Source organism: Ornithorhynchus anatinus, chromosome 14 (assembly GCF_004115215.2).
Source record: "Ornithorhynchus anatinus isolate Pmale09 chromosome 14, mOrnAna1.pri.v4, whole genome shotgun sequence".
NCBI classification, from domain to species: Eukaryota; Metazoa; Chordata; class Mammalia; order Monotremata; family Ornithorhynchidae; genus Ornithorhynchus; species Ornithorhynchus anatinus.
This window is the reverse complement of record NC_041741.1, coordinates 48,828,723-48,856,688: the sequence shown is the minus strand read 5'-3', so window position 1 is coordinate 48,856,688 and position 27,966 is coordinate 48,828,723. Positions and strand designations below refer to the sequence as shown.

Below are 27,966 nucleotides of genomic sequence, written 5' to 3'. Positions count from 1 at the left end.
AGAGACAGGATCTGTGAGGCCGAGACAGAGAGATTGGGTCTGTGAGGCAGAGACACTGGGTCTGTGAGAGAGACTGAATCTGTGAGAGAGAGAGGATTTCCGTGTGTGTGTGTGTGTACGTGGGGGCGGGGGGCCCCGCCGTCCCCAACGGCCCCAACGGTCCTTGGCCGGCGTGGGCCGGGCCCCCTCCCTTCCCTTCCCCGCGGGCTCCCCCACGGACCCTCAGCCCCGCCCGACCGGGCCCGTCCCTCGGGCTGGGGGAGGGAGGGAGGGAGGGAGGGAGGACGGACGGCCGCCCGCCGACGGGACCGAGGGCCAGAGACGCCGGGCGTCGGCCCCCGCCGGGGAGGCCATTTTGTCCGGGCGGGCCCCGGGCCGCGCCGCCGTGCGTGCGCGCGCGCGCGCGAGCGGGGGGAGGCGGAGCCCCGTGCGTGCGCGCCCCCGCCTCCCCACCGTCCCTCGCGCCCCCGCGTGCTCGCGCCCCCCGGGCACCCGCCCGTGCGCCCTCCCCGCCCCCGCCCCCGCCCCCACCCCGGGCCGGTCCTGCCGCCGCCGCCGCCGCCGCCGGGACCCCCCGGAGCCCCCCGGAGCCCCCCGGAGCCGGCCGGGCCCGCGGACAAAGCCGCCCGTCCCGAATGGGGAGCCCGGGCTCCCCCCGCCGCCGGGCGGCCCGCCCGCACCCCGGACCCCAGGTGAGTGCGGGCCCCGGGACGGGGACGACGAGCGGCGGCAGGGCCCCCCGGCCCCCCCCCCCCTCACCGGCCGCGGGCCCGGTCGCGCCTGCGGTTCCTTGAAGGCCCGGACCCCCCCCCCCCCCGACCCCCCCGGGCCGGGCCGGGAAGCGGGAGGCCCGCGGGCCCGCCCCGCCCGCCCCATTGTCTGCGGCCCGCACCGACGGACAAAGGCCCCCAAACCCTCCGGACCCCGGGAGGAGACCCCGGCGGACCCGCTCCCCCCAACGCGGACCCCCTTGCCCGGTCGCCCGCCCCCGGTGAGCGGCCCCCACGAGGCCCGCTCCTTTGCAACCGTCGTGGGGGGCGCGGGGGGGGGGGTCCTCCTTCGGAAGGACTGGCGTTTTTGACACCTCCAGTCCGGCGCCCTGCACAAAGTAGGCGCTCAATAAATACTATCGAATGGATCAAAGGGACCGGCCGGGGACGACGCACCGTGTCGCCCGACGCTGGTTTTCCAAAGGGGGGGGGTCCCCGCCGCCCCCCGACCCCGGCCGGTCTGCAGGAGGAAGGTCGGGGGAGGCCGAAGCCCACCCCCCCGTGACGACCCCCCCCCCAAGTCTCCTCCACCCTTAGAAAGGACATCCCTTCCACACTTCCCAATTTCCCGCTTTCGCGGAAATCCGTCAAGAGGTTCTCCAAAAGAAGAGCGTTCTCCCCCCGGGGCCGGCGGTCGAAAGTCTGGAAGGAAAAGAACAAAAAAACCCCCCGGCCCCCCCCCCCCCCCCCCAAAAGCATCCTCATGAGTTTCCACCGATAGGCCAGTTTTTTAGCCAGTCGTCTTTGGAGGGGGTCTTTTCCGCCCCCCGTCCCGGGAAACTGTTTCGGCTTCGGACCGGACGGAAATCGAGGAATGGGAAGGGGAGACGGGGGTCCTTTCGCAAATCGGGAAATGGGAATGGGAGACGGGGACCCTTTCGTAAACCGAGAAATGGGAAAGGGAGACGGGGACCCTTTCGTAAACCGAGAAATGGGAAAGGGAGACGGGGACCCTTTCGTAAACCGAGAAATGGGAAAGGGAGACGGGGACCCTTTCGTAAACCGAGAAATGGGAAGGGGAGACGGGGTCCTTTTGCAAACCGAGAAATGGGAAGGGGAGACGGGGGACCCTTTTGTAAACCGAGAAATGGGAAGGGGAGACGGGGTCCTTTCGCAAACCGAGAAATGGGAAGGGGAGACGGGGGACCCTTTCGTAAACCGAGAAATGGGAAGGGGAGACGGGGTCCTTTCGCAAACCGAGAAATGGGAAGGGGAGACGGGGTCCTTTCGTAAACCGAGAAATGGGAAGGGGAGACGGGGTCCTTTCGTAAATCGAGAAATGGGAATGGGAGACGGGGCCCTTTATGAACCATCGGGTTTGGGTGGGGGTTTTCTGTCGTACAAATCTGTAGCTTTTCTGGAGGAATTTATTTTGGGGACAGTGAGCGATTGTGTATTGCGTGTATTTGAGGGTGGAGCTTTTCATTCAGTAGCACTATGTAGAGTCACCAGGAAAATCCCCCCCCCCCCCCCCCAAGTGTCTTTATTTTTCCAGTGAAAAGTTAATCCAAACTATTTGGATCCTTGAGGGGGCTTGGAAATCTTTCCTGCTTGATTTCTCCCCGCCGGCCGGCATTGCTCGGCCCTCCTCCGGAGCCAACGCGATGGATCGATCGGTGCCCTTTCCTAAAAACGTGGTCGCCGTCCGTTCCGCCGACGCTTCCGTTGATAGGTGGGGGCATCTCTCTGGAAATAACGTCCGGCGGCCGCCGAGCCGACGGCGAGAGCTTCTGTCGGTTGGGCCGGAGAAATGAAAGTTACTGCTTGCGTTGAGGCTGGCCGATCTAGTTAAAGGCACGGGCTAAGAGGAGAAATGAATTTAGAACTTCACTGCTGGAGGTGCGTCGGGGCTTAGTCCGTCCTAATCTTAACTTTGAAAGTGATTTATGAGTTGGGCTTCGAGCACTTTACGGGGCTCTTGTGACTTCCTGTCTCTAAATATGGGAATATTGATTTGTGATGACTTTTCCATGTGCGGTAGGGCGACCGAAATAGTCCACCGGGTTTTTCGGCATTTGGTACTTTTGCATCCAAGCTCTCCATTTTTTAAAGACGAACGCTTGATTTCGTTGGCGAAAGGAATTCCCTGCCACCCTTATGCTAGTTTTCGCCGGGGTTAGGAGGGCGGAGGGTGATATTTGCACACGCAAAATCTGTGGTGTTTCAGCAGTGTCCTTGAGACAGACTCCTACGTGATAGGAGAGATCGGTTTATATTAATGATCCCTATTTTCCTTGCAGACATTAAAGTGGAGGGTTATTAGTAATAATACTAATAATTATGATGGTATTAAAGGGCTCACTGTGTGCCAAGCACTGTTCTGAGCACTTGGGGGATGCAAGGTAATCAGGTTGTCCCACGTGGGGCTCACAGTCTTAATCCTCCCCATTTTCCAGATGAGGAAACTGAGGCACAGAGAAGCGCAGTGACTTGCCCAAAGTCACACAACTGACAGTTTAGACTGTGAGCCCGTCATTGGGCAGGGATTAGTCTCTATCTGTTGCCGAATTGTACACTCCAAGCGCTTAGTACCGTGCTCTGCGCATATTAAGCGCTCGGTAAATACTATCGAATGAATGAAAGTGGCGGAGCCGGGATTAGAACCCATGACCTCTGGCTCCCAGGCCCATGCTCTTTCCACCGAGCCACGCAGTCATGTGACTGTGGGCGAGTCACTTAACCTCTCTGTGCCTCAGGGACCTCATCTGAAAAATGGGGATTAACTGTGAGCCTCACGTGGGACAACCTGATGACCCTGTATCGACGCCAGTGCTTAGAACAGTGCTCTGCACATAGGAAGCGCTTAGCAAATACCAACATTATTATTATTATTGATGAACCCTCTTCATCTTCAGAATATTTTGCGGGAGGGCAGGGGGTGTGAGTTTTATTTTTGTTACCACTGGTAGCTTGCCGCTTTCAAATCCTTTACAGAGACCCTCAGCTCTCAAGGAAGGAGTTGAGCTGATTCTTGGAGGAGTGCATATTTTCCTCTAGTTCTAGTTAATAATCTGCATTAATGCATTCAGGTTGATGAACGAACTGGCCAATTTCTACTGCCAAGACCTGCCCTTGGTGCCGCTGGGTGAAAGGGCGGCGGTTCGGTGAGCGACAGGCCCGGCGTCCCAGAAGAGGAAGCCCCTTCCGATTTCACGTCGAGCCTCAGGGCAACCGTCCCAGGGGCCAGAGAGGAGCGGCGTGGCCTAAGGCCTCCAGCACGGGTCTGGCAGTCCGAGGACCTGGGCGCCAATCCCGGCACCCCCAAAGCCCCGATGTGTGACCTTGGGCCAGTCACTTCCGGGGGTGGGGGGGGGGCTCTCCGTTTCCTCCCCTGAAAAATGGGAATTATACCCTTTCCTCCCTCCCACTTGGACCGGGAGCCCGTGCGGGACAGAGACCGTGCCCGGCTCGGTTAAGTTGCGTCTTCCCCAGGACGTGGCACCCAGGGAGCGCTTAACCGGTACCACGGTAATCGTCGGCGTCTCAGTAGCCTATTACGGTATAACTAGTCCTTCCACCCGAAGGACGGTCATCGAACCGTTTCGAGGAAAAGACCGAATTCCGTCCCCGCCGTGTAAACGTGTGTGAAATAAAAGACGTCTTTTATTTTTTAGGCCACACTCTCAACTCCCGGTTTGGAGAGCAAGAGCCCGTGGGAAACGAAGTTAATGAAACGGAGAGACCTTGCGTAAGTAAGCGACGCTTGGCAAATTGGGTGACTTTCTCCGCTTGAAAATTTTTCCCCAGTTTTCCGTTTCGTTCCTGAAGTTTTAGTTTTTATTTCCCGCGGTATCCTTTCGGTCTTTAGAGTAAAACCGTCGGCAACGTGAGGAGAATCCTGGGGAAGTCCAACGGGAGCGAGTCAGTCAATCGGTCAGTCAGTGGTCGAGCGCTGATTTACGTGCAGGGCGCTGTACTGAGCGCTTGGGAGAGTGTAGTCTAACAGGGTTGGTGGGCTTGGTCCCTGCCCACAAGGCGTTCTAGGAGGAAATTGATGGGGATTTGACCAGTGAATAGCTTGATATTCTCAACTTGGTTGGGGTTCCGTGCTCTGTTAAGGAGGATTACTGGGAGAACTCAAATTTCTCTTCTGCTTTTACCCCCTGGGGTAAGCACGGCCATCTGAAATACGTGAGTCTCTGTATGCTGTAGAAAAATGCTTTATTATGATGCGTAAAGAAGAAAGCGAGAGACTCTGGCTGTCGTCTTCTCATCGACCAGTGGTATTTATCGAGCACCTACTGTGTGCAGAGCATTATACCCAACGCTTGGCAGAGTCCGATGTAACAGAGTTGGTCGACACGCTCCTCGCCTACATCTGGACGCCTGGTCGAATTAATTGGATTTTAGAGGGGTCCGTGGAGCGTTTGCGTTGCGACCTCTCTGTCTTTCAGTGATACAAGAATTTAGCTTCGGCGTTGGCCGCCTGGACCCTGTCATCATCGTCGTCACTACCATCGCTGATATTTATTGAGCGTTTACCACTGTTCTAAGCACTCGGTAGAGTCTAATAGTATTGATGGTATTTGTTAAGCGCTTACCGCGTGCCAAGCACTGTTCTAAGTGCTGAAAAAAATAGGGAACGCTTCACGACGTTGCCTTCCCTGCCCCTCTAGACTGTCAGCTCACTGTGGACGGGGAATGTGTCTACCAACTCTTTTCTCCTGGACTCTTAGTCCAGTCCTCTGCACCTAGTCTGCACTCAATAAAGACGATTGGCCGACCATAAGGAGCGTTGGTTCCCCCCATTTTCTGGGGCTCCAGGGCTTGACACATAGTAAGCACTTAAGAAATAATAATGGTAATTATTATTATTATTAAAGTCTCCAGTTGTGCATTAAAGCCCTGGATGATTTGCAGGCCATTTTGTGGACTGGTGGTGCACAGGACAGCAGTCAGTCAGACAGTCCATGGTATCTACTGAGCGCTTCCTCCGTGCGGAGCGCCGCACTCGGGAAAGTTTTGGGTAGGGAAGCCGAGATGTCGTTTTTAGGGCCCGGAGAGACTTTGGGAAAAGGCCAGAGAGGGAGACGGAAGGAAAGCGAGGTGTACGGCGCTCTCGGGTTTACGACCCCAGCTCTCCAGCGGCGATTGTTCCCGTTAGCCTAGGGAAGCCCCAACAGTCATTTAAACCTCGAGCAAATTCAACTCCAAATTCCCCCCCGGTGGAACGGCTCAAACCACCCAGCCGACCCGGGAGTGCCGGCCTGCCTTGGCGAAGAGGGCACCGCCCCGCCCCGCCCCGTGTCACCCCAGGCCCCCTCCTCCTCCTCCTTCCGCCCTTCTTGCAGCGGCAGATTCCTCTCGGGAGCATTTTCCAGATGGCTCCCGGTCCCCGTGGGTCGCGGGAGCATCGTCTGAGCGTCAGCTCGCCCTCCCGCTGTTGCGGGTGGTCACCGGGGCGTCTGGGGGCTGCCCGCGGAGGAGCCCGGCCGCCCCCGAGGCCAGCTTGGTCTCTGTGCTATCTCAGGGCCTTCCGCGGGCCCCAACAGACCAAAGAGCACGGGTGCCGCTCGGGTCGACGGGGAGTCGACCCTCCGGAGGATCGCCTCACTCGGCTCCGGCCCGCCGGTTTGACGCCGAGAGAACTCGGATCGAGAGCTAGCCCCCGGCGTGGCGTGGAACCCCCTCAGTTGCTGGCCATCTCCGTGAGCCAGAGCTGGGCCTTCGGTGCTTTTCTAGCGGCCTTCGATCGAGGCCGGACCCCCACCCCACATCGGGACCCGTGCCAGAGGGTGAGCCAGGTGGGAGATGCTGGGGGGGGGGGGGGTCTCTGGCCCCTCGGAGCTGGGCTCAGCTCCCGGCACCGGGAAAAAGGGGCCGGGACCGCACCTCAGGGCCGATGGCTTGCCCTGGCACGTCGGCCGTTCCCGGGGTGGGCGGCCTCATCCGAGTTCCCGGCCCCACCTGGACACACATCCGGGGTTCTCCCGCAGGCCATGCCCCCTGGTTGATCTCAGAATTCCGAGCCCTCGCTGTATTCCGGCAGGATAAGGCCGTCGGGCTTTCCGTCTGATGAGGCTTGGGGGGGAGAAGGGCGCCCTCCCGGACCCCAGCGGGGATCCCCGGCCCGTGAGCAGCAGCGGCCGGACCTCCGCGGACGGGTGAGGTCGCCGTAGCCTCAGTGCCCGGTGATTTGAGCGCGGCAGCGTGTGAGGCCTGAGGGACCGGTTGAAGGCTGAAAACTCCTGGGCCTCTGTGTGTTGATGCGGGACCGTGCATCTCCCTCCCGGGGCGGGGGGTGGAAAGGTCTTGTGACTAGGGAGGCAGGGGAGACTAGTGGAAGAGGCCCGGAGCCGGGTGTCAGGATGCCCGGGTTCGGGACCCGGCCCCGCCGTTTGCCTGCTGTGTGTGTGACCTCGGGCCTCGGCCTCCTCATCTCTAAAGTGGGGGTGAAATAATAGTAATAATAGTGACGGTATCTGTTAAGCACTTACTACGTGCCGGGCACCGGAGTAAGCGCCGGGGCGGATGCAAGCACGTCGGGTTGGACGCGGTCCCCGTCCCACGTGGGGCTCCCCGTCTCGATCCCCATTTTGCAGATGAGGTGGCTGAGGCACAGAGAAGTGAAGTGATATGCCCAAGGTCATACAGCCAGGCGGCCGAGCCGGGATTAGAACCCGTGACCTCTGACTCCCAGGCCCGTACTCTATCCACCGCACCGGGCCGCTTCCCCAAGACCCTTCGTCCCTCCGCCCGTCCTGGACTCGTCGGCTCCGTGCGGGGCACGGGACTGCGTCCCTTCCGACCGCGGCCTTTGGCCAGGACTTGATTTTAAGGTCTTAGGGGACGTCTGTCCGACCGACCGATCCCCCCCGAGCCCGTTTGGATGCAGCGCCGGGCCAGGCGGCTCCTCCTCCCATGCGAGGCCTCGAACCGGTGACTTGCCGGGGGCGAGGCGACTTTTCCTCACGGAGGACTTTTACGAGAACGCCAGCCCGCTTTAGAGGAGAACCTCCCGCGTTGGCGTGGATCGAAAGCAGTGCTCTGAGCCCCGTGGATTTTTCGGTCGGTCTTTCCTTTCTTCGCTCTCGAGGGAGACTGCTGGGCTGGGGAGACTTCTAAGGGCCGTTGCAGCGAAGGCTGTGTCTGCTCAGAACGGGTTTTTGAGAGGATCCAGCTTTGGGCCCGAAGCTGCGTGCAGTCAGCCCGGCCCCGGGAATTCACCCAAAGTTAGCCATTGTTGTAGGGGGTGGAATCTCGTGGTGCCCCTGACACCCCCGGGGTTTATCTCATGAGTTCGAATCCCAGCTCTGCCACTTGTCGGCTGTGTGACTGTGGGCGAGTCGCTTCACTTCTCTGGGCCTCAGTTCCCTCATCTGTAAAACGGGGATGAAGACTGTGAGCCCCACGTGGGACAACCTGATTCCCCTAGGTCTACCCCAGCGCTTAGAACGGTGCTCGGCACATAGTAAGCGCTTAACAAATACCAACATTATTATTATTATTATTATTATTTATCAGGGTGGCACTGTATGACGACTCTGCAAGCTCTTGCTTTTCTGCAGCCCTGTCATGTCGTCGTCCCCCGCTCCGGGTTGCCATCCTTTTTTTTTTTCTGGTGTCTGAGTGCTTACTATGTGCCAGACCCTGTACTAAGCGCTGGGGTGGATAGAAGCTAATCAGGTTGGACTTGTGTCCCAACTGGGGCTCACCGTTTTGATTCCCCACTGTACTGATGAGATAACTGAGGACCAGAGAGTTGAAGTGACGTGCCCAAGGTCACACAGCACACAATCATAATAATAATGATGGTATCCGTTAAGCGCTTCCTAGGTGCCGAGCACCGTTCTGAGCACTGGGGTAGATAGAGGGTAATCGGGTTGTCCCACGTGGGGCTCACAGTCTTAATCCCCATTTTACAGGTGAGGTAACCGAGGCACAGAGAAGTTACGTGGCTTGCCCAAGGTCACACGGCAGACAAGTCGCCGAGCCGGGACTAGAGCCCAGCCCCGGGTTCTTTCCACTAGGTCCCGTTGCTTCCAGCGTGTCAACTGGCATTCACTGTGCCCTACCGATGTCCTACGGGACACAAGCTCTACCCGCTAGGCATCGCTGCTTCTCCTCGCTCGCTGAATTGTGACCAAAACCGAAGCAGATTTCCCCGTCATTAGCCAGGTGATCATCGGATATCATCAGCTTGGGCTACGTAGGCCGCAGCTCTCCTGTAGACTGTGAGCTCACCGTGGGCAGGGATCGCGTGTATCAACCTCGGGGTGCCGTACGCTCCCAAGTGCTTGGTCCAGCGGTCTGCACCCGCTAAGCGCTCAATAAGTAGCACCGTTGGACTCGGTTGAGGTACGGGCGGAGTCCGGGGCGTGTTTTCAACCCGCCGTTAGCTTTGCCTTTTTGTAAGCCCAGCCCGAAGGACCTGAATGACGTCCTCACGGAATCCAGAGAGACTCATCTCAGTGAGACTCCGGAAGGATTTGGCTGGGTTTAGAATGCGCACAAGAGAGCATTTTCTCCTTAAAGGACCCTTGGTGAAAAGTCTGAAAATTAAGGATGGAATTTTAATATGACTTCCGCCGTGTGACCCCGGCCGCTCCGAACGCCGTTGTCGACGATCAGTCGGTCGGTGGTATCGCGCGCTCTCTGGAGGCATCCATCCTCCGTTAATGGTACTCGCTGAGCACTTACCGTGTACGGAACACCGTACCGAGCGCCTGGGAAGGTACAACGCAGTCGAGTTGGTAGACGTGATCCCTGCCCACGAGGAACTTACAGTCTTACAGAACTACGGGGGGAGGCCGACATGAAAATAAATCACCGATAAGAGGAAATAGTCGAATATAAAGAATCCTCTCTCCAGGAGAGTTCAACGTAAACATCTTATCCAGAGCACTGTACTGAGCTCTTGGGAGAGTAATAATAATAATAATAATAATGATGGTATGTGTTAAGCATTTACTATGTGCTAGGGCTCACAGCCTTCATCCCCATTTTACAGATGAGGGAACCGAGGCCCAGTGAAGTGACTTGCCCAGAGTCACACAGCTGACAGGTGACGGAGCCGGGATTAGAACCCACGACCTCTGACTCCCAAGCCCGGGCTCTTTCCACTGAGCCACGCTGCTCGGATGGTCGACATGTTCTCTGCCAAGAGAGTGCTTACGGTCTAGAGGAGGAAATGAGCTCCCTCTTCTACTTTTGGTTCCCGTAGCTTTTCCCGATCCTCCCCCGAGACGACTGGCGCCGACGGTTCGAAGCGATCGTACCGAGGAGACGATTATGCTGTGATTCGTTGAGATCTCAAGCGTCAAACCAGTGGCACCCATTTGCCGTACCGAAAGCGGGCAAACTTGGTTTGGAAAATTGGTTCATCGTGCTTGGTTTTCCTTCTGCGGCCGATGGTGGAAAGGGGCCCGGTCGGGCCGGGCCGGGGCCGCGGGGCGCGGCCGATCGGATCCGGGCCGGGGCGGGGGCCGGGCCGACCCGGTCAGAGGGGTCAGGAGTCCAGGGGAGGGAGTGGGCGGCCACTTGGGGCCAGAACCGCTCCAGCTCGTCCTCCCGGACCGCCCTCCCCGCCCCCCCCCCCCCCAGGTCTCTTGGGCGGGACGGGCCCACGTGGAAGCGGCCCCGTCTTCTGGGAAGGGAAGGAGAGCAAGCCTCTCCCTCGGTCCCCACCTCCCAAGCCCGGAAAGCCGTAGGCTGGAATAAACCCTGGGGGCCGGCTCGGTTCTTGCACCCGGGCAAGGATTATTGGAACCGTCCGGGGGCAACTTCCCTTTTTTCACCATTTCCTTTGTGCAGCATGTCAACAGCCGTACTCCTCGGAGACCTCCATTTTCCCCCAGTTTCCAGAGAACGTCGCCCAAAGCAGTTAGAATATTTTTTTTTGGCCTTTCCCTGACAGGATTACCGTAATTAATCTCGTAGCGAAACTTGTCTATAAGTTTCTGCGTGGCCCCTTTGGTTCTGTGTCAGGAGCCGTAGTACCAAGATAAGAACAGGTTAGTGACAAAATTGACTTCTCTTTTGTGATGATTTTGTGATGATGATGATGATGATGATAACTGTGGTACTGTTAAGCGCTCATTATGTGTTAAGTGCTGTTCTGAGCCCTGAGGGAGATTCAGGTCAATCAGGTCGGACACAGCCCCCGTCCCACGTGGGGCTCACGCTCTCGATCCCCATTTTACAGATGAGGGAACCGAGGCCTTCAGAGGTGAAGCGACTCGCCCGAGGTCACACAGTGCAGTGCTCTGCACACAGCAAGCGCTCAACGAATACGACAGAATGAAGTGGCGGAGCCGGGTCCTCCGGCTCCCAGGCCTGAGGTTTTCCCACTAGTCCCCGCTCGCTTCTCGAAAAGACGAAGGTTTCCGGAACATTTTCTTGCGAACTTGAAAGTGATAGGCTTGTCGCGTCACGCGATATTTAGATTCAGAAGACGTTCTTCCCCCAGTGGCCGAGCAAACCCCAAATGCCCTTGGATCTGCACCCCTTATCCACCCCACGCTCGGCCCCCACAGCACTTATATTCGTCTCTGGGATTGGGGTACCGAGTCCGTCGCACTCTCCCAAGCGCTTAGTTCAGTGCTCTGTACAGAGCAAGCGCTCAGTAAATACGATGGACCGACGGATGGGAAAATTGGGAAGAAGCCAGTGCTTTCTTAGTGGTCCCAACCCTCTCTCATGTGGTAGCCAGTTTATGGTAGGAGAATTCGATATTTCCAGTGAAAACTAGGCCCAGTCCGGCTCACTTGGGGAGCGGGAGCCTTCTCCAAGATAACCTTGGTCTAGAGAAGCAGCGTGGTTCAGTGGAAAGAACACGGGCTTTGGAGTCAGAGGTCATGAGTTCGAATCCCAGCTCTGCCACTCGTCAGCTGTGTGACTGTGGGCAAGTCACTTCACTTCTCTGGGCCTCGGTTACCTCATCGGTAAAATGGGGATTAAGACTGTGAGCCCCACGTGGGACGATCTGATTCCCCTGTGTCTACCCCAGCGCTTAGAACAGTGCTCTGCACATAGTAAGCGCTTAACAAACACCAACATTATTATTATTATTAGAAGCATCATCTCGGGGAAGCGGAATCGAAACGATCGTCGAGCCGCTTGGGGGGAGGCCCCGCCCTGATTTTTCCAGGGAAACATAATCCTCCCAAGATTGGCAGGAACCTAATCAGCAGGATTCCAAAAAGGCTCGACTTCTGGGAATGGAGAGGGGTGGGGAGTTCACTGACCACAGGGCGGAGGGGCCTTGATCCGGACTGTCACGTCCGGGTCCCGGTCGGACTCATTCCGCCGTCGATCGCGGTAATAATAATAATAATAATGATAATGTTGGTATTTGTTAAGCGCTTACTATGTGCAGAGCACCGTTCTAAGCGCTGGGGTAGATACAGGGTCATCGGGTCGTCCCACGGGAGGCTCACGGTTAATCCCCATTTAACAGATGAGGTAACGGAGGCACAGAGAAGTGAAGTGACTCGCCCACAGTCACACGGCTGACAAGTGGCAGAGCCGGGAGTCGAACCCATGACCCCTGACTCCGAAGCCCGGGCTCTTTCCACTGAGCCACGCTGTAGGGGATCAACCGCGGGGGACCCTGCTCCCTCCCACCCCAAAGCCACGTGATCCCGGATGAAACGTCGGCCGTGGCGGGGGGGAGGCCGACGTTTCATCCGAGATCGCGTGGCTTTGCCCTCACTTGCTCTGGGGACCCTGCCCTCCGCCCACAGCCGGTCGGGAGCTGGGAAGTGCGGGAAAAATCCACGCAACCCCGGTCGAAACCCTCTCCTTCCCGTCCCCTGGCTCATCGGATGGGGGCTCGCTGTTACAGGTACCCTCTGCGCCCCTCAGAGGAAGTGTCTGGGCTTCTTTTCTAGTCATCGATGCCGGCGGAAGGTACATATGGAAATCAATCAGTCGTGTTTAATGAGTGCTTAGCGGGGGCAGAGCCGAGTACTAATCCCACGGGAGGACCTACTGTCGTTTCTGAGGTCGGAAAATCGTTTTTCTTTTTATCAGAACCGGGTCCGTCAGATTTCGGAGAAAGCGATTATTATAAATCCCGGTCGCCGTTTGGTGCCTCTTTACCGGCTTAATCAATGGGAGAGCGGCGAATTGAGCGCTTCAAGAGTATGATACTTTGGGAGAGAGGACCACTCAACTCGATAGATCTCTAATATTTTGGGTCCTCTCCCTTTGAGTCACTTGATTGATTTACTGCCTCGATTTCATCCGGAGTCGTAATTTCCGTGGTTTCCAGTGTCCGTGTATATTTAAAGGAGAGCGACGAGTCGAAGATAATGCCAAGGTCACAGGCTGGTGAGGCAGGAAGGATAGTGGCGTGGCTTCCAGTCGGGGGGCGGACAGGGTTTGAATAGGAAGATGAGGAGTTCTGCTTCGGACCCGTTAAGTTCGAGGTGTCGGCGGGGCATCCGGTTAGAGATGTCCTGGAGGCGGGGAGGCTGCAGAGCAGGAGAGAGATCGGTGCCGAAGAGGGAGATTTGGGAATCGTCCACGTAGAGGTGGGAGTTGAAGCCGTGGGAGCGAATGAGATTTCCGAGGGAGCGGGAACGTAAGTGCCGCGGGGGCTGAGCGTGGGTGGATAAGGGGTGCAGTTCCAAGGGCATTTGGGGTTTGCTCGGCCACTGGGGGAAGAACGTCTGCTGAATCTAAATATCGCGTGGCGCGACAAGCCAATCACTTTCAAGTTTGCAAGAACATGTTTCGGAAACCGTCGTCTTTTCGAAAAGCAAGCGGGGACTAGTGGAAAAACGGCAGTGCCGGGAGCCGGAGGACCCGGGTCCTAATCCCGGCTCCGCCACTTCATTCTGTCGTATATATCGAGCGCTTACCGTGTGCAGAGCACTGCACTGTGTGACCTTGGGCGAGTCGCTTCACCTCTCTGGGCCTCGGTTCCCTCATCTGTAAAATGGGGATTGAGACCGTGAGCCCCACGTGGGACAGGGACTGTGTGCGACCTGATTGACCTGAAATGCATGGGGAGGGAGGGGGAGGCAGAGGAAGAGCCCGCGAAAGAGACTGAGGAGCGGCCAGACAGAAGGAGAACCAGGAGAGGACGATGTCAGGAAAACCAACCTTAGATAACGTGCAACCCGGAAACCCTTCCGACTCGGTCCGTGGACCTCGAGGCACTCAAAATCCAAATGTAGGGAGGACACACCTGCGGAAGGATCCAATATAACGCGAACGTCATCAGAGCAGAGTCAGGTTCAACGGTAAATACGGCGACAGGAAGAACGACAACAGCTGGACAGTCCAGGCGAGGAGGGAAGAGGCAGAGGCAGTCCCCTTTTCCCGCACGCGCGCACACCTCCACCCACCTCCACACCCACCTGCCCCCAAGACGAGCGAATCCAAAGGGGTTTGAGCGTCATCAAAAGTCCCACAGACAGTCATTCAGGAATTGCCACCTGCAGATGTGGCCAGAGCCACCCCCGAGAAGATGCGCAGAGTAACTGCGTGCCGCCTCGCAGAGCAGCTAGGCGTGACTGGGCGTCGCTGCGGGTAGAGAAAAGGGGACGGACGGGGACACGCACAGCGTTCCCCGGGCGGTGCCGGGCTGACCCCCTTTCCGGAGTTCCGGTCCTCGGGCCGCACGGCGACCGACGAGGTTGGTGGCTGGAAGGCGGCGCTGGGCGAGCAGCGGAAGATGGCCCCGGGCGGCCCCTCGGGGGACCACCTTTGGACCGCGGAGCAGGCCCGGGTCGGAGGGGCTGTGGCCCGGCCCGACCCCGCCGGCTCTGAGGCCCGGGCTTCCTTTCTGCGGGCCCCGCTTCCGGCTCCCCCTGGGGCCGGGCCGGACCCGAGTCCGATGGTAGAAGGGGGGCACACGCCGCCCCGGCGGCAGCGGCACCTTCCCGCCCGAAGGACCACGTTCCCTGGTTTCTGGGAACGGCGTCGCGGAGGGGAAGGAGCAGCGACTCCTCCGCTCCGCTCGGCGGCCCCCGCCTCCCGTCCGTGGCCGATCAGGCTTCCAGGCCAGCCCTGAGCACTCTCTTTCTTACTAAGTGCCCGGTGGGCGCTGAGTAAGTGCCAGCGATTGATCGTCATCTTACTCATCTCCCCTCCCTGTACTTCACGCTCCTCCCAGGCAGACCTCACCGTCACTCACTCCCATCCTTGGGGCCTCGGACCCTTTGCTCGCGCCCCCTCTTCCTGTCCGGAAGCTCCTGGTGTCTGCCAACTCCGTTGGATCGTCCTCTCCCAGGCGCTTAGCACAGCGCTCTGCACAAGGTGAAGCGGTCAGTAAATCTCTAGACCGAAAACTTGTTGCGGGCAGGGAACGTGTCTGCCAGCTCTGTGGCGTCGCACCCTCCCGAGCGCTTACTACGGTGCTCTGCCCCAGGAAGCGCTCACTAAATACCATCGCTTGACCGATTGTAACCGCCTCTCCCCTCCAATAATCCACCAGACCAGAGCGCCCCCCGGAAATCCCACCTCCTCCGGGAGGCCTTCCCCAATTAATTCTGTCCCTCACGGGGACATGATCATCCCAGCTTCCACTTCAACACTTTAAACTCAGCTCCCCCAGGGTACTTGTGTACCTATTTTTTTTAATTCGTCCATAAAGAAGCCGCCCGGCCCAGTGGATAGAACCCAGGCCCGGGAGTCGGCGGGTCATGGCTCCTAATCCCGGCTCCCCCACTTGCCTGCTCTGTGACCCTGGGCGAGTCATTTCACTACTCCGGGCCTCAGTTACCTCATCTGGAAATCGGGGATTAAGATCGTCGGCCACATGCGGGACAGGGACTGCGTCCAACCTGATGTGCCTGTACCCACCTCGGCGCTTAGCACAGCGCCCGGCACATTAGCGAGCGCTTAACAAATACTGCAATTAGTATTATTATTATTGTTACCGTCCTACCGTCAGTGGGTCTAGACGAGATTGAGTCGGAGCGTAGCTTCTCGCGGAAGACTGTGGATGGGGGATTTGTGGTGGGGGCCATCCTCGGAGCGAAAGCCGGCGCCTGCTCGCGTGCGGTCCGATGGTCGCCTGGAGCCGGGGCACTTTCCGGCCCGAACCGTGGCCGGTGGTGGGCTGGAGAGAGGGTTGGGGACTCCTCGCCTCCAAAGGAGTCACGGCCCGTTAGCAGATTGAGGTTCGGAACCGAGGTTGAGGGCGAGAGAGGGAGGTCGGCGCAACGTAAAGTAGCGGCAATCCGACGTTTCCGGAGGGACGTTCTCCCAGGGGTTCGATCCCGGAAACGGATCTAGATCCGACAAGGAGAACTGGTTCCTCTTGGGGTGAGGATCACGTCCGGGAGGTTTTCCCCGCCGGCGGCAGGCGCTTCCACCGGCCTCTCCGCCGTCCCGACCGAGCTCTCACCTCCCTCCGTTCCCGAAAACGTTGGGCTCGACCCTGGCGCTTTCCCCCACGAGGCAAGGAGAGAAGGCGAAACACGCATTCGGCTTCCCGGTACTGACGCCCGTTCACTTGGGGAAGCGTGAGGAGGCGGGGAGAGGGGGCTACGAAACCGTCGCCAAGGGCTGTTTCCGACTGGGCGGAATGTCTTCTCTCTCCCCTATTCATTCCCATCTGCTGTTGGTCCAGATCAGCAGGTGCTTCTCGTTGGTTTGCATCCCGGCTCGCCGCCCGTCGGGGAGGCTCCGCTGCCATCTGACAAGCGGACCGGGTTCAAAGCGCCGCCGTCGTGGAGGCGGTAGAACCCAAGCGCTCCCCAGGCCGGGTTCCCTAGAAGAGAGGTTAGAGAGACCGCTCGCTGCCCGGCTTCCTTCCTCATCGCCCCCCTTCAAAGCCTTAGCGAAGGCGCAACTCCTCCAGGAGGCCTTCCCTGGCTGAGTCCTCATTTCCCCTTTTTCCTTCCGCGTCTTGGATTTTCCCTGTCGATTCACAGCGTTCGCGTCCGCCTCGTATCGAGTACTATTAATCTCCGTCTCCCACTCTGGACTGTAAGCTCATTGGGCGTAGGGAGCGTGCCTACCAACTCCGTTGTAGTGTATTCGTTCATTCATTCATTCAGTAGTATTTACTGAGCGCTTACTTTGTGCAGAGCACTGTACTGAGCGCTTGGAATGTACAAATCGGTACCCTCCCAAGCGCTGACTACAGTGCTCCGCGCACAGTAAGCTCTCAACAAAGACGATGGGTTGATTCTCCCGGCCCAGAGCCTCCTCGTAGCAGCTGTGCCAGCGGGGCCACCCGATCCCTGGAAGGTGAGCTCTCCGTCCCCCCGCCTGGACGTTGACTACTTCAGTCGTATTTATTGAGCGCTTCCTATGTGCAGAGCGCTGTACTAAGCGCTTGGGTTGGACCATTCGACTACTTGGTCGGAGGCCCACGTCCGCCGGGGCCTCTCAGCCGCCGGCCCCTCTAGCCCACCCGCAGGCTTGCAGACCGTCTTTAAAAGGAGCCAGAACTCCCCCTCTCCGCCCCCACCCCCTTCCTCCTCCTCCTCCTCGTCACCGACAGTCGATGGGTCTCTCCGCGGTATATTTATCGAGCACTTGCGGTGTGCAGAGCGCCGTACCGAACGTTTGGGAGAGTACGGTACACTGGAGTTGGTAGTCCCGGTCCGGGCCCACGAGGAGCTCGCGGTCTACGGGGAGGGGGAGACGAGCTACAGAATAAACTCCTCTCCCTCCTCCTCTTTCCTCTCGGGCCGCCGAGCCGGGAACCTGGGGTGTCGTGCTTTCAGGTCCCGTTAGTGGAATTACGGGTGTAGGTTCTAGTCTTGGGTTTTGCACGAACGTCATTCATTCAGTCAATCGGTCGTATGTACTGAGCGTTTACTGGGCGCGGAGCACTGTACGAAGCACTTGGAAAGTACACTCGGGCAACAAGTAGAGACGGTCCCTACCCGACGGGCTCACGTCACAGTCATCCGAGGGGAATGCTCGGTTGGGTTTCGTTTATTTAATTGGCTTTGACCTGTTATTTTTAGGTGACGGCAGAGGATCCCGTCGACCCTTTCAAGATGAGCGGGGATCGTTCTCTGAGGAAACAAACCAGACGCCTCGCCGCCTCAGCCGAAGCCCGTGACGCGAAGTGTGTGAACGGACGGCGCCCGAGGAGGCAGCGACGCGTGCCCTAGGGTGATGCGTCCCCGAGGGGGAACCAGACCTCAGAGATCTCCTTCGGTTAGAGCCACGACTCCCCCGGGGGGGGGTCCGTCGAGGCGTCGGCCCCAAGGCGCCGGGACAACAGAACCGTCGGCGAGAACCCGGAGCCCCTTTCCCGGAACAGCGTGCCGGGGCGCGAATGAGCGGGGCCGCCGCGCCCCACGGGTCGCCCGCCTCCCTCTGGTCCGCGCGGAGCCCCGGGCGATCGGGGAGCGTGCCGCTCCGGCCCGCTCATGGATCTAGATGAGGAAGCGGGCCCCCGGGCGGGCGGCGGTTTCCCGACGGACGAGAGAAGGCCGAGGGCGGAGCGCGAGGACCACCCGCTGAACCGGCACCGTCCGGACGGAGGGGATCGGCGAGAGGACGCGCCGGCGCCGGACAGCGGCGACGAGCGAGGAGAGATGCAAGAGGCGGGCTACGGCAGGCCCCCGCCGGGCCGGTTCCTGGCCGCCGAGGGCGAGGACGACTACGGGGCCCTGTTCTCCCAGTACGGCAGCACGCTGTACGACGTGGCCATGGAGGCCGTCACCCAGAGCCTCCTCTCCAGCAGGAGCATCAGCTCCCGGAAGAAGTCCCCGGCCTGGAACCATTTCTTCATCTCCCCCCGGGACAGCACGAAAGCCATCTGCATGTACTGCATGAAGGAGTTCAGCCGGGGCAAGAACGAGAAGGACCTGAGCACCAGCTGCCTGATGCGGCACGTGCGGAGGGCCCACCCGACGGTGCTCCTGCCGGACAACGGGAGCCTGCCGGGCCTGGCCTCCTGCCCCTCGCCGTCGCCGCTCCTCCCCGCGCAGCCGGCCGAGCCGGGCGACCTGGGCGGGGCGCTGTCCCCCGTCAGGCCGGTCAAGAGGACGGCCTCCAAGATCCCCTCCCCGGACCGGATCACGGAGGAGTCGGTGCCCACCGTGGCCCCGGAGACCCCGTCGGCGGCCCCGCCGGCCCCGGAGCGGGACGGCGGGGCGGCGGGGGCCGGGTCCCCGCCGCGGGCGCCGGGCCCGCGGGACGACGAGCCCCCCGAGGGCGGGCCCGAGAGGGCGGCCCCCCTCCCCAAGAGCGCGGCCGGGTCCCGGCGGCGCTCGGCCGTCTGGAAACACTTCTACCTGTCGCCGCTGGACAACTCGAAGGCCGTCTGCATCCACTGCATGAACGAGTTCAGCCGCGGCAAGAACGGCAAGGACCTCGGCACCAGCTGCCTCATCCGCCACATGTGGCGGGCCCACCGCGCCATCGTCCTGCAGGAGAACGGCGGCGGGCCGGGCATCCCCCCGCTCTACTCGGCGCCCCCGACCCTCCTGCCCTCCCTGCTGCCCTCGGACGGGGAGCCGCACCCCCTGGCGGGCTCCTCCTCCTCCTCCTCCTCCCCCGCCTCCCCGCCGTCCCCGGGGAAGGCGGGCCGGGGCCCCGCCTCGGCCTCCTCGTCCCCCGACCGGGCGGCGGCCGAGGAGGAGGGCCCGCCGGGGGACGGGCCGCCGGAAGAGGCGTCGGCGCCGTCGTCCTCGGAGGAGGCGGGCGAGGCCTCGCTGGCCTCGTCCCCCGACAAGCCGGGGGAGGCCCCGGGCCCCTGGCCGCCGGGCCCGGGCGCCGTCCCGCAGCCGAGCAAGCGGGCCCTGAAGCGGCTCAGGTCGGAGGCCTGGCACCACTTCTCGCCCTCGCCCGCGGACGGCCTGAAGGCCGTGTGCCGCCACTGCGGCTGCTCCGTCAGCCGCGGGAAGAAGGGCGACGTGGGCACCGGCTGCCTGATGAGGCACCTGTGCCGGCGCCACCCGGAAGCGGTCGGGGCCGCCGGGGGCCTGCCGGAGGCCGGCCTGGCCAACTCCCCCTACGCCACGCTGGCCTCGGCCGAGTGCTCCTCGTCGTCGTCCTCGTCCTCGTCGTCGTCGTCCTCGTCCTCGTCCTCGTCCTCGTCGTCCTCCTCCTCCTCGTCGTCCCGCTCCTCCTCGTCCTCGTCCTCCTCCTCGTCGTCCTCGTCGTCGTCGTCCTCCAAGCTGGCCGACTCGCCCCCGGCCCCCCCCGGCGCCCCGCCGCCGGTCATCTTCCCCGTGAGCGGCAAGAAGACCTCGAAGCTGTGGAACCACTTCTCCATCTGCTCCGCGGACTCCACCAAAGTCATCTGCCTGCACTGCGGGCGGACCATCAGCCGGGGCAAGAAGCCGACCAACCTGGGCACCAGCTGCCTGCTGCGGCACCTGCAGCGCTTCCACGGGCACGTGCTGCAGGGCGAGGCCCCGGAGCCGGCCCCCGCGGCCCCGGCCGAGGGCCACGGCCCCCCGCCGGGGGCCCCCGACGAGCCGGCCGAGAAGTTCCGGGACTCCCACCCGGTGGCCCGCAAGCTGACGCGGCTGGTGGCGGAGATGATCGCGCTGGACCTGCAGCCCTACTCGCTGGTGGACAACGTGGGCTTCACCCGGCTGCTGGAGCACCTGCAGCCCCGCTACGCCCTGCCGGCGGCCTCGTACTTCTCGCGGACGGCCATCCCGGCCATGTACGAGAGCGTGCGGCAGATCATCGCCGCCCACCTGCGGGCGGCCGAGAGCGGCGTGGTCCACTTCACCTCCGGGGTCTGGGTCAGCCACCAGGCGCCGCGCGAGTACCTGACCCTGACGGCCCACTGGGTGGCCCTGGAGGCCCCCGGGCGGCCCCGCGGGGAGGACCGCCACTGCTCGGCCCTGCTGGACGTGGCCCCCGTGGAGTGCGACTCGAGCGGGCTGAGCCTCCAGAAGCAGCTGGAGCACTGGTGGGAGGCCTGGGTCACCTCGGCCGGCCTGCAGGTGGGCATCACGGTCACGGACAACCCCAGCATCGGCAAGACGCTCAACGAGGGCGAGCGGGCCAGCGTGCCCTGCTTCGGCCACACGGTCAACCTGATCGTCGGCGAGGCCATCAAGAGCCAGCGCATGGTGCAGAACCTGCTGAGCCTGGCCCGGAAGCTGGGCGAGCGGGTCCACCGCTCGGCCGGGGCCCGCGAGAAGCTGGCGGAGCTGCAGCGGGCCCACGGCCTGCCCCCGCACCCGCTGCTGCAGGACGTCCCCTCGCGCTGGAGCACCTCCTTCCGCATGCTGGAGCGGCTGGTGGAGCAGAAGCGGGCCGTGGACGAGATGGCCGCCGAGGGCAGCTTCCGGGAGCTGATCAGCTGCGACCAGTGGGAGGTGATGCAGTCGGTCTGCCACGCCCTGAAGCCCCTGGAGGCGGCCAGCCGCGAGATGAGCGCCCACGGCTCCACCCTCAGCCAGGTCATCCCCATGGTCCACATCCTGACGCGCAAGATGGACATGCTGGCCGAGGAGACCCTGGGCATCGACACCATGCTCAAGGCCCTCAAGGAGGCCGTGGTGGGCCGCCTCTCCTCCGCCCTGCGCGACCCCCGCTACGTCTTCGCCACCCTGCTGGACCCCCGCTACAAGGCCTCCCTGTTCCCCGAGCCCGAGGCGGAGCAGTACAAGCGGGACCTCATCAGGGAGCTGGAGCTGGCCGGCGCCCCCCCCGAGCGGCCCGGCCCCGGGGCGCCCCCGGCCGCCCCCGCCGGGCCCGACGACCTCTGGGCCCTCATGGCCAAGGTGAAGCCCGAGGCCGACCGCCGCGGCCGGGCCCAGCTGCCCCCCGAGGAGATGGTGCTGGCCTACCTGGAGGAGGAGGTGCTGGAGCACGGCTGCGACCCGCTCGCCTACTGGAACCTGAAGCGCTCGGCCTGGCCGGCCCTGGCCCGCCTGGCCGTCCGCTTCCTGGGCTGCCCCCCCAGCCGCGTCCCCTCCGAGAGGCTCTTCAGCGCCGCCGGCGACGGCGGGGCCTTCGGCCAGTCCCGCCTCGTCACCGAGCACTTCGAGAAGCTCATCTTCCTCAAGGTCAACCTCCCCCTCGTCTACTTTCAGTACTGAGAGGCGGAGGAGCCGCCCGGCGGGGAGGACCGGGGGCGGCGGGGAGACGCCGGGGGGGCGGGGGGGCCCGCCGCCCCGCGCGTCGGCCCGTCTCTCCGGGACCGGCGCCCCGTGCGGGGGACGGGGATCGGGGTTGGGGGGCGGGGGGGGGGGGGCGGGGGACGCGACCCGGGGAGGGGGGCGGGAGGGGCGGGGGACTGCGGGGAGGCGGGCCGGGCGGGCGGGCGGCGGGGCCATGTACGACGTCGAATCAGTGACCGTGATTCCAGATCCGTCCCTTCACCTTGCGGCTTTCGATAGAAATGTCTACATGTGCCTTATTCGTAGTTCTTCAGGCCAGATGCTGTATATGGGATTGGGTTTTTTTCCTAAGCCAACGAAGACGTTCACACTAGAGATAGCCCGTCTCGTCAGATGAATCGGAAGAAACACGCTCGCCGGCGGGTCTCGATCCAGAGCCGTAAAATGAACCGTAGAGAGGGAGGGCGCCGCCGCCGCCGCTTCTCCGGGAACGGCCGAACCGAGAGAGGGAGGGAGGTGCCGACGGTTCCGTGCCGTGGTGGGGGGGGGGGGGGGGGGTTTATTATTATTATTTTTATTCGATTGCGTCAGAACCGTGAACCAGGTACTGTACTCTCGTTCGGCGTGGCTCTCCTTGCCCCAGAAGGGGCCTCCTCGCCGTCCGTCGGGCGGGAGCCGGCCGGCTCTACTGAAGCAGCTCGCCCCGGCCGCCCCGCGAGTTCTCAGAGGGTCGGGAGGGACCTCCCGGAAGGGGCGCGTCGGCCCTCCCCGGGGGGGGGGGGGGGGGGGCCCCCGAATTCGGGGCCCCGGGGCGCGACGGGAGCTGGGCCGGGGCGGCCCCGCCGGGGAACCCGGAGGCGACGGAGCTCCCGCTCGGCGCGGCCTCTCGTGCCCGGCCTCGTCGCCTCCAACTCCGGGGACGTTCCGAGTATTTATATAAGCTCTTCGGAAGTTGTCATTTTTTGGGGTTGTGTGGTGTTTCTGTTTTCCCTTTTTTTTTTCTTTTTAAATCAAAGTTTGACCAATTCGGACCCCCCCTCTTCAGTGCGGTGCGTAACAGAGACGAGTTTTACCCCGGTAGGTCGGGGGACTTGGGGTCCCGCCGGGCCGCTGCCCCCGAGCCTCCCGGCCGGAAACGCCGAGCGCTGATTTTTTTTTTTTTTTTTTTAATGTGATCGAACACGCGCACGCCCATCCGTTTCAGACAGGAGTATCTTTTTCGCAAGGAAAAAAAAAATCGATTACTGTATCCCATTCACGAGAATAGCCTTATAGATGTGGTGCACCGCTTAGTTTTTATTTTTTTATATCTACCAGGGACGCCTCCTCATTTTTCAGTGTCCCACAAGGCAGTTGGGTACCGTAGGATCCCAAAGTCATCAGAATGAGGTGAAAAAAAAAAAATCCCCCCCCCCCCCCCCCCAAAGAGTAGGTTTTGTTTGGAACCCTGTGTTTTCCACCTTCTCTTTGCTTTCACGTCTAGGAAAAAGTCGAGGGGTGGGGGAGGGGGAATCATCGTCTCGTTTCAGTTTGATTTGGTATTTGGGGGGGCGGGAGGGGAGGGGACAAGCGACTCGTGCCCTACCTATGACCTTTTAGAAAAGTTGTAGTTTTGTTAAAATACCGTACCTATGCCTAATCTAATTTTGCATTTACTATGTCTTAGTGTATTTATAAATGGTGAACTCCGTTTCGGAAAATTAAACATTTTATTTGCAATTTTCTAGTGCCGGCGAACGCTGCCTTTTTATTTTCTTTTTCATCCGTAGAGTCAAAACGATGATTTTTTTTTTTTAATTATTATTTTATTTTATTTTTTTTTTACCCTGTGGGCGCCGGAGCCCAGCCAGCAGATTGAGGCCGCCCCCCCCTCGGGGCCGGACCGAGCCGAGCGCCGCCGGAGAGGCCGTCGGCGGGAGCGGGGGCGACCGGGCCCGGGCCTTCTCCGGCCCCCCCGCCCGCCCCACACCCCGGTGACCCCCGGCGCGGACGGGCCGGGACCTCGGAGGGGGGCTCCGCGCCGGGTCCGGGTTTTCAGCCAGGCCGGGAGCCTGGGAGGAGGCGAGAGAGGGACGGGGGACCGGGCCCGGTTGCCGCCCGGATGTTCTTTCCTAGCGCTCAATACGGTGCTCTGCCCACAGGAAGAGCACTTAAGGGAGGGGAGACCGTCGCTACCGCTAGGCAAGCGGAGAGTCCTCTCCATCGGCCGACGCCGTAATCGAAACGTCGGCCGCGTCCGCCCCCCGGTGCTGAGCTTGGGGCGGCCCCGAACTGGAATACGCTCTCGGCTAGATGGAGAGGGGATTTTTTTATTTTCTTTTTTCGGTTGGCCTGGCTCTCTGCTCCGGGAAGCGGGCGGCTCCGACCGGGCCCTAAGGACGACGGGCCGGCCGTCTTTCGGGAGACAGGTCTGTAGAGTTTCATCGGCTCCGAAAGAAAGCAACCGTCCGAATTCCCTGGGATCGGTCGTGGCGATGCCCGACTCGCCTATTTCGGTCTCGTCCGTCCGAGCGGGAGGGAGGGCCGCTTCCCCGCGGCTCTGAAATCCACCCCGTTGGCTGCCCGCGTCCCCGAGCCGGGAGCGAGGGGATTAGATCTTAAGAGAATGGAAGTTCTCTATTCAGACCGACACGGGAGCCCCTCTCCGAAGAGTTCCCGTCAGGAGGGAGAGCCTGTTTCCTCCCGCTGCAGTTCAGACGTCGAACGGATCCCCGCCGTTGCTCGCCACTTGGTTCTTGCCGGCTGAAGGCCGGCGGGGAGGAGGTGGCGGGCGGGGCCTGAGGGTCGGGAGATGCCGGGATGCCCGCCCCCCTCTCCCCTCCCCCAAGCCCCTCCTCTCCAAACGGGTCTGCTCGACGGTAAGGTCGCCGAGGGCGGGGGCGGTGTCCGCTCACCGGTCCGGCGGCCGCGCGGTCGAGGGTCAGCCCCTCGAGGGCGGGGGTCACGCCTGCTGACCGGCTCTCCCCACCTCCGCCCGGCGGCCCGCAGAGTAGGGCCCCGCGATCGATCGACGGCGCCCGGGGTCCCGCCTCCGCACCGCCCTCCCGCTCCTCGCCGTCTCGGTACCGGGAGAACTTAGGGAACCGGAGACCGAAGAATGCCCTCGCGGGTCCGGCTCGGGCACCGGGTTCACGCCCCGGCCGTCGATGCGGGTAACCCAACGCCGCTCGCGGGGCGGCGATGGGCGAAGCGGGGAAGCTCACGAGGAGGGCCCGGTTTGGGACCTCACGTCAGGAAAAGAGGAACCCTCTAGTCGCTTGAGGGGGTTTCGGAACCAGCCGCTACCTTCGATTTTTAGGAAACGACGGGTGTTCCCTCAGGTTCTCACGCACCGCTGTTAGACAGGGGAAGAAACTGAGACGACGCGAAGACCGGCGGAATGCCGTCTCCCAGCCCCCCGCCTCCCCCGGCTCTAGGAGTCGCGACCGTCTCGGGGAGCCGACGTTCGTCTTTTCCATTTGAGCACCTGGCCCTCGGTCGTGTAGGCAGTGGTCCCGGGTGAAATCTCGGTCATCTTCATGGGAAACGAGCGTTGAGGTCGCGTGTCGGACCGGAGCGCCGCGGCTGTCGACGGCCCACCCGCCGGTCGGACGCGGGTGCGGCCCGTCGGGCGGTTCTCTTCCTCGGTCTGATTTCGGCACCTCCGTCCGTTCCTTTCGAGCGCGACGTCTCGCTCTGGGTACCTGCTCGTTCCCTGCGCTTAAGGAAACGGGCGGCCACCCCACCCCGCTCTCCCACGTGAAAGCGAACTTGCCCGGCCTGACGTCGAGTGGCGTGTTTTAAAAGTGGACGCAGAGGCGTCGTCTTGGTTTGGAACGGCCATACGTTAGATCACGATTTTAAAATATATTTTTCGGAATAACGTTCATTCTCAGGGGACAATCGATCGATATCTTGACTTCACTGTCTTTACTCTTCAGCGACTTAAAACGATATAGTGACACTGTGATTGAAATACATTTGTACCTCCTGATGTTTTTAACGATCTGTTCGTATCCCACTGTTCCTATCTACTTGTAAAACCGCGAGCAGTAATCACTTTAAAAATAAATGGAGAATTACTAAGTCTGATGAAAACCCGGTCTCGTCGCAGTTTGTTAGGGGCCAGCGGAAGTCATCCGGAGAAGCTTTAGTCTTCTGTTCCTCGACGGGTCGGGCTCTCTCTCTCTCTCTCTCTCTCCTTGGAAACCGTGGCACCTGTAAAAAAATCCCGATCACGGGGTGGCTTTCCCGACTGGGCCGAGGGAGTCCAATCCCCTGCCCTGATTTAGGAACCCCGTTTCCCGGAACGTTTAACAGAAGATCTCGGAAGATCGACGCGTGACTTCTCCTTCCCGGCTCTTGGGTCCGTCGGCCGAGGAAGACTTTTTCCCCGAATGGCGTTGGCTACCCGGGGAAGGGATCCCCGGGGCCCTTTTGGAAAAACTCGGAACTTTGCAGCAGCCCCCGCTGCCGATTCCGTTGGCGGATCATCGGGAGATGCGGAGAATTTGCGGAGACGATCACGGAGGGGTTTAGCCCCGTCACCCCAGCTCGGACGGAGCTGGAGAATTCCCCCGACGGGAAGGTTTCTGATCTGTGGACTCGGTCCTGAATTTCAAGGAATCGGAACCCAGTAGACCGAGTAATCGGACGCTAGTAAACTAACAGTGATGACGGGTGGCGGTATTAAGCGCTCGCTCGGGGGCCAAGCGTCGAGAAGCAGCACGGGCCTGGGAGTCAGAAGGGCCGGGAGCCTAACGTCGGCTCCGCTGTCCGTCTGCTGCGTGACCTCGGGCGAGTCACTTGACCTCTCTGTACTTTACCTGAATGGGGATTGGGAGCGTGAGCTCCACGTGGGCCGTGGACCGTGTCCAACCTGATCGGCTCATATCTACCGTAGCGTTCCGTTCAGCGCCCGGCACGTAGTAAGTGTTTAACAGATACCGTTTAAAGAAAAAACCGGGCGAAGCGCCAGAGTAGATGGGAGAGAATCCGATCGGACGGGGTCCGAGCGTCCAATTTACAGGAGACGGGCCCAGAGAGGTTAAGTGACTCACCCAAGGTCTCACACAGTAGAACCCGGGTGTTGGGGATTTTACGGGATATTAAACTGCCCCCTTCTCTTGGGGGGGAGAGTTTGGGATCTCACTTCTATCTTTGCTTCTCTGTGCAAGGGTAGCTCTGAGGGCGTTCAAGTGGGTGTTTCCACAAAGGCCGTGAGTTAGCACCTAGTTTGCATATTTGCCCATCTTGGACGGTTTGAGGGGGTTTGCAGATTCGAGACTTGCCTCTGTTACCCTGGAAAGTCCAAAGTTCAGTGGCACTTATCCATTACCGAACATCCCTTACCGTGGCTAGGTTCCACCCCGGACTAATTCACAGGACCAAGGTGGATGAAGCAAGTTTTTGCTTCAGTAGCTTTCCCCACTACTGATTGTGGTATTTCATTCATTCATTCAGTCTATTTATTGAGTGCTTACTGGGTGCAGAGCACTGTTCTGAGCGCTGTTTGTTACGCACTTGCCAAGGACATAGTAGAGAATCAGGACACGGGCCCCGCCTCCCACGGGGCTCACCATCTAAGCTGCGAGCTCCTTGCGGGCAGGGAATACGTCCTGTCATATCGGACTCTCCCGGGCGCTCAGTACAGCGCTTTGCGCCCAGTAAAGACCTCTGAGGGAGAACAGGTAGTGAATCCCTATTTTACAGATGAGAAAACCGAGGCCCGGGGAAGCGAAACGACTTGCCCGAGGTCACACGCCAGGCGAGCGTCTTCTAGACTGTGAGCCCGTTGTGGGCGGGGATTGTCTCCGTGTGTTGCTGAACTATACCTCCCGAGGGGTTAGTACAGCGGCCTGCACACAGTAAGCGCTCAATAGATCCGATCGAACGATTGGCGGAGCCGGGATTGGAGCCCAGGCCCTCCGACTCCCACGTCCACGCGCCGGGGACCCCGCTGCTTCGATCCGAGGAGGGCGGCACCTCCCAAATTCCACGGGAGGGTGGCATTTCCGTCATTCCCTGCCCACTGGGGCTGGCAGCCCCGGGCAGGCCGCCGCAGCACGGACTTCGTGGTGCTTAAGTGTGTCCGCCACGGGCCCTGTGGGGGCTGATATGGGAACCGAGGGCAGGGAATCCCGCAGAGGTCAAAATGCTGCCCCGGATGCTGGGGGGGGGGGGGGGGGGAGGGTGGCGGCATCCAGCGACGCGTGGTTATCCTTAGTCCGGTGGACCAGCCCCAACCCTTAGCGCAGGGTCGGGGC

The 27,966-nt window shown here is 61.0% G+C and overlaps 1 protein-coding gene across 1 annotated transcript; it reads left to right on the top strand.

Moving 5' to 3' along the window:
* Positions 1–643: 643 nt before the first annotated feature.
* ZBED4 (zinc finger BED-type containing 4) lies at positions 644–21,754 on the top strand. Its single transcript, XM_029079527.1, has 4 exons — positions 644–692; positions 4,385–4,458; positions 17,648–19,671; positions 19,798–21,754. Exons 3-4 carry the CDS (start codon positions 18,059–18,061, stop codon positions 21,698–21,700), a joined length of 3,516 nt encoding a protein of 1,171 aa, XP_028935360.1. The 5' UTR covers positions 644–692; positions 4,385–4,458; positions 17,648–18,058; the 3' UTR covers positions 21,701–21,754.
* The last annotated feature ends 6,212 nt before the right edge of the window (positions 21,755–27,966 follow it).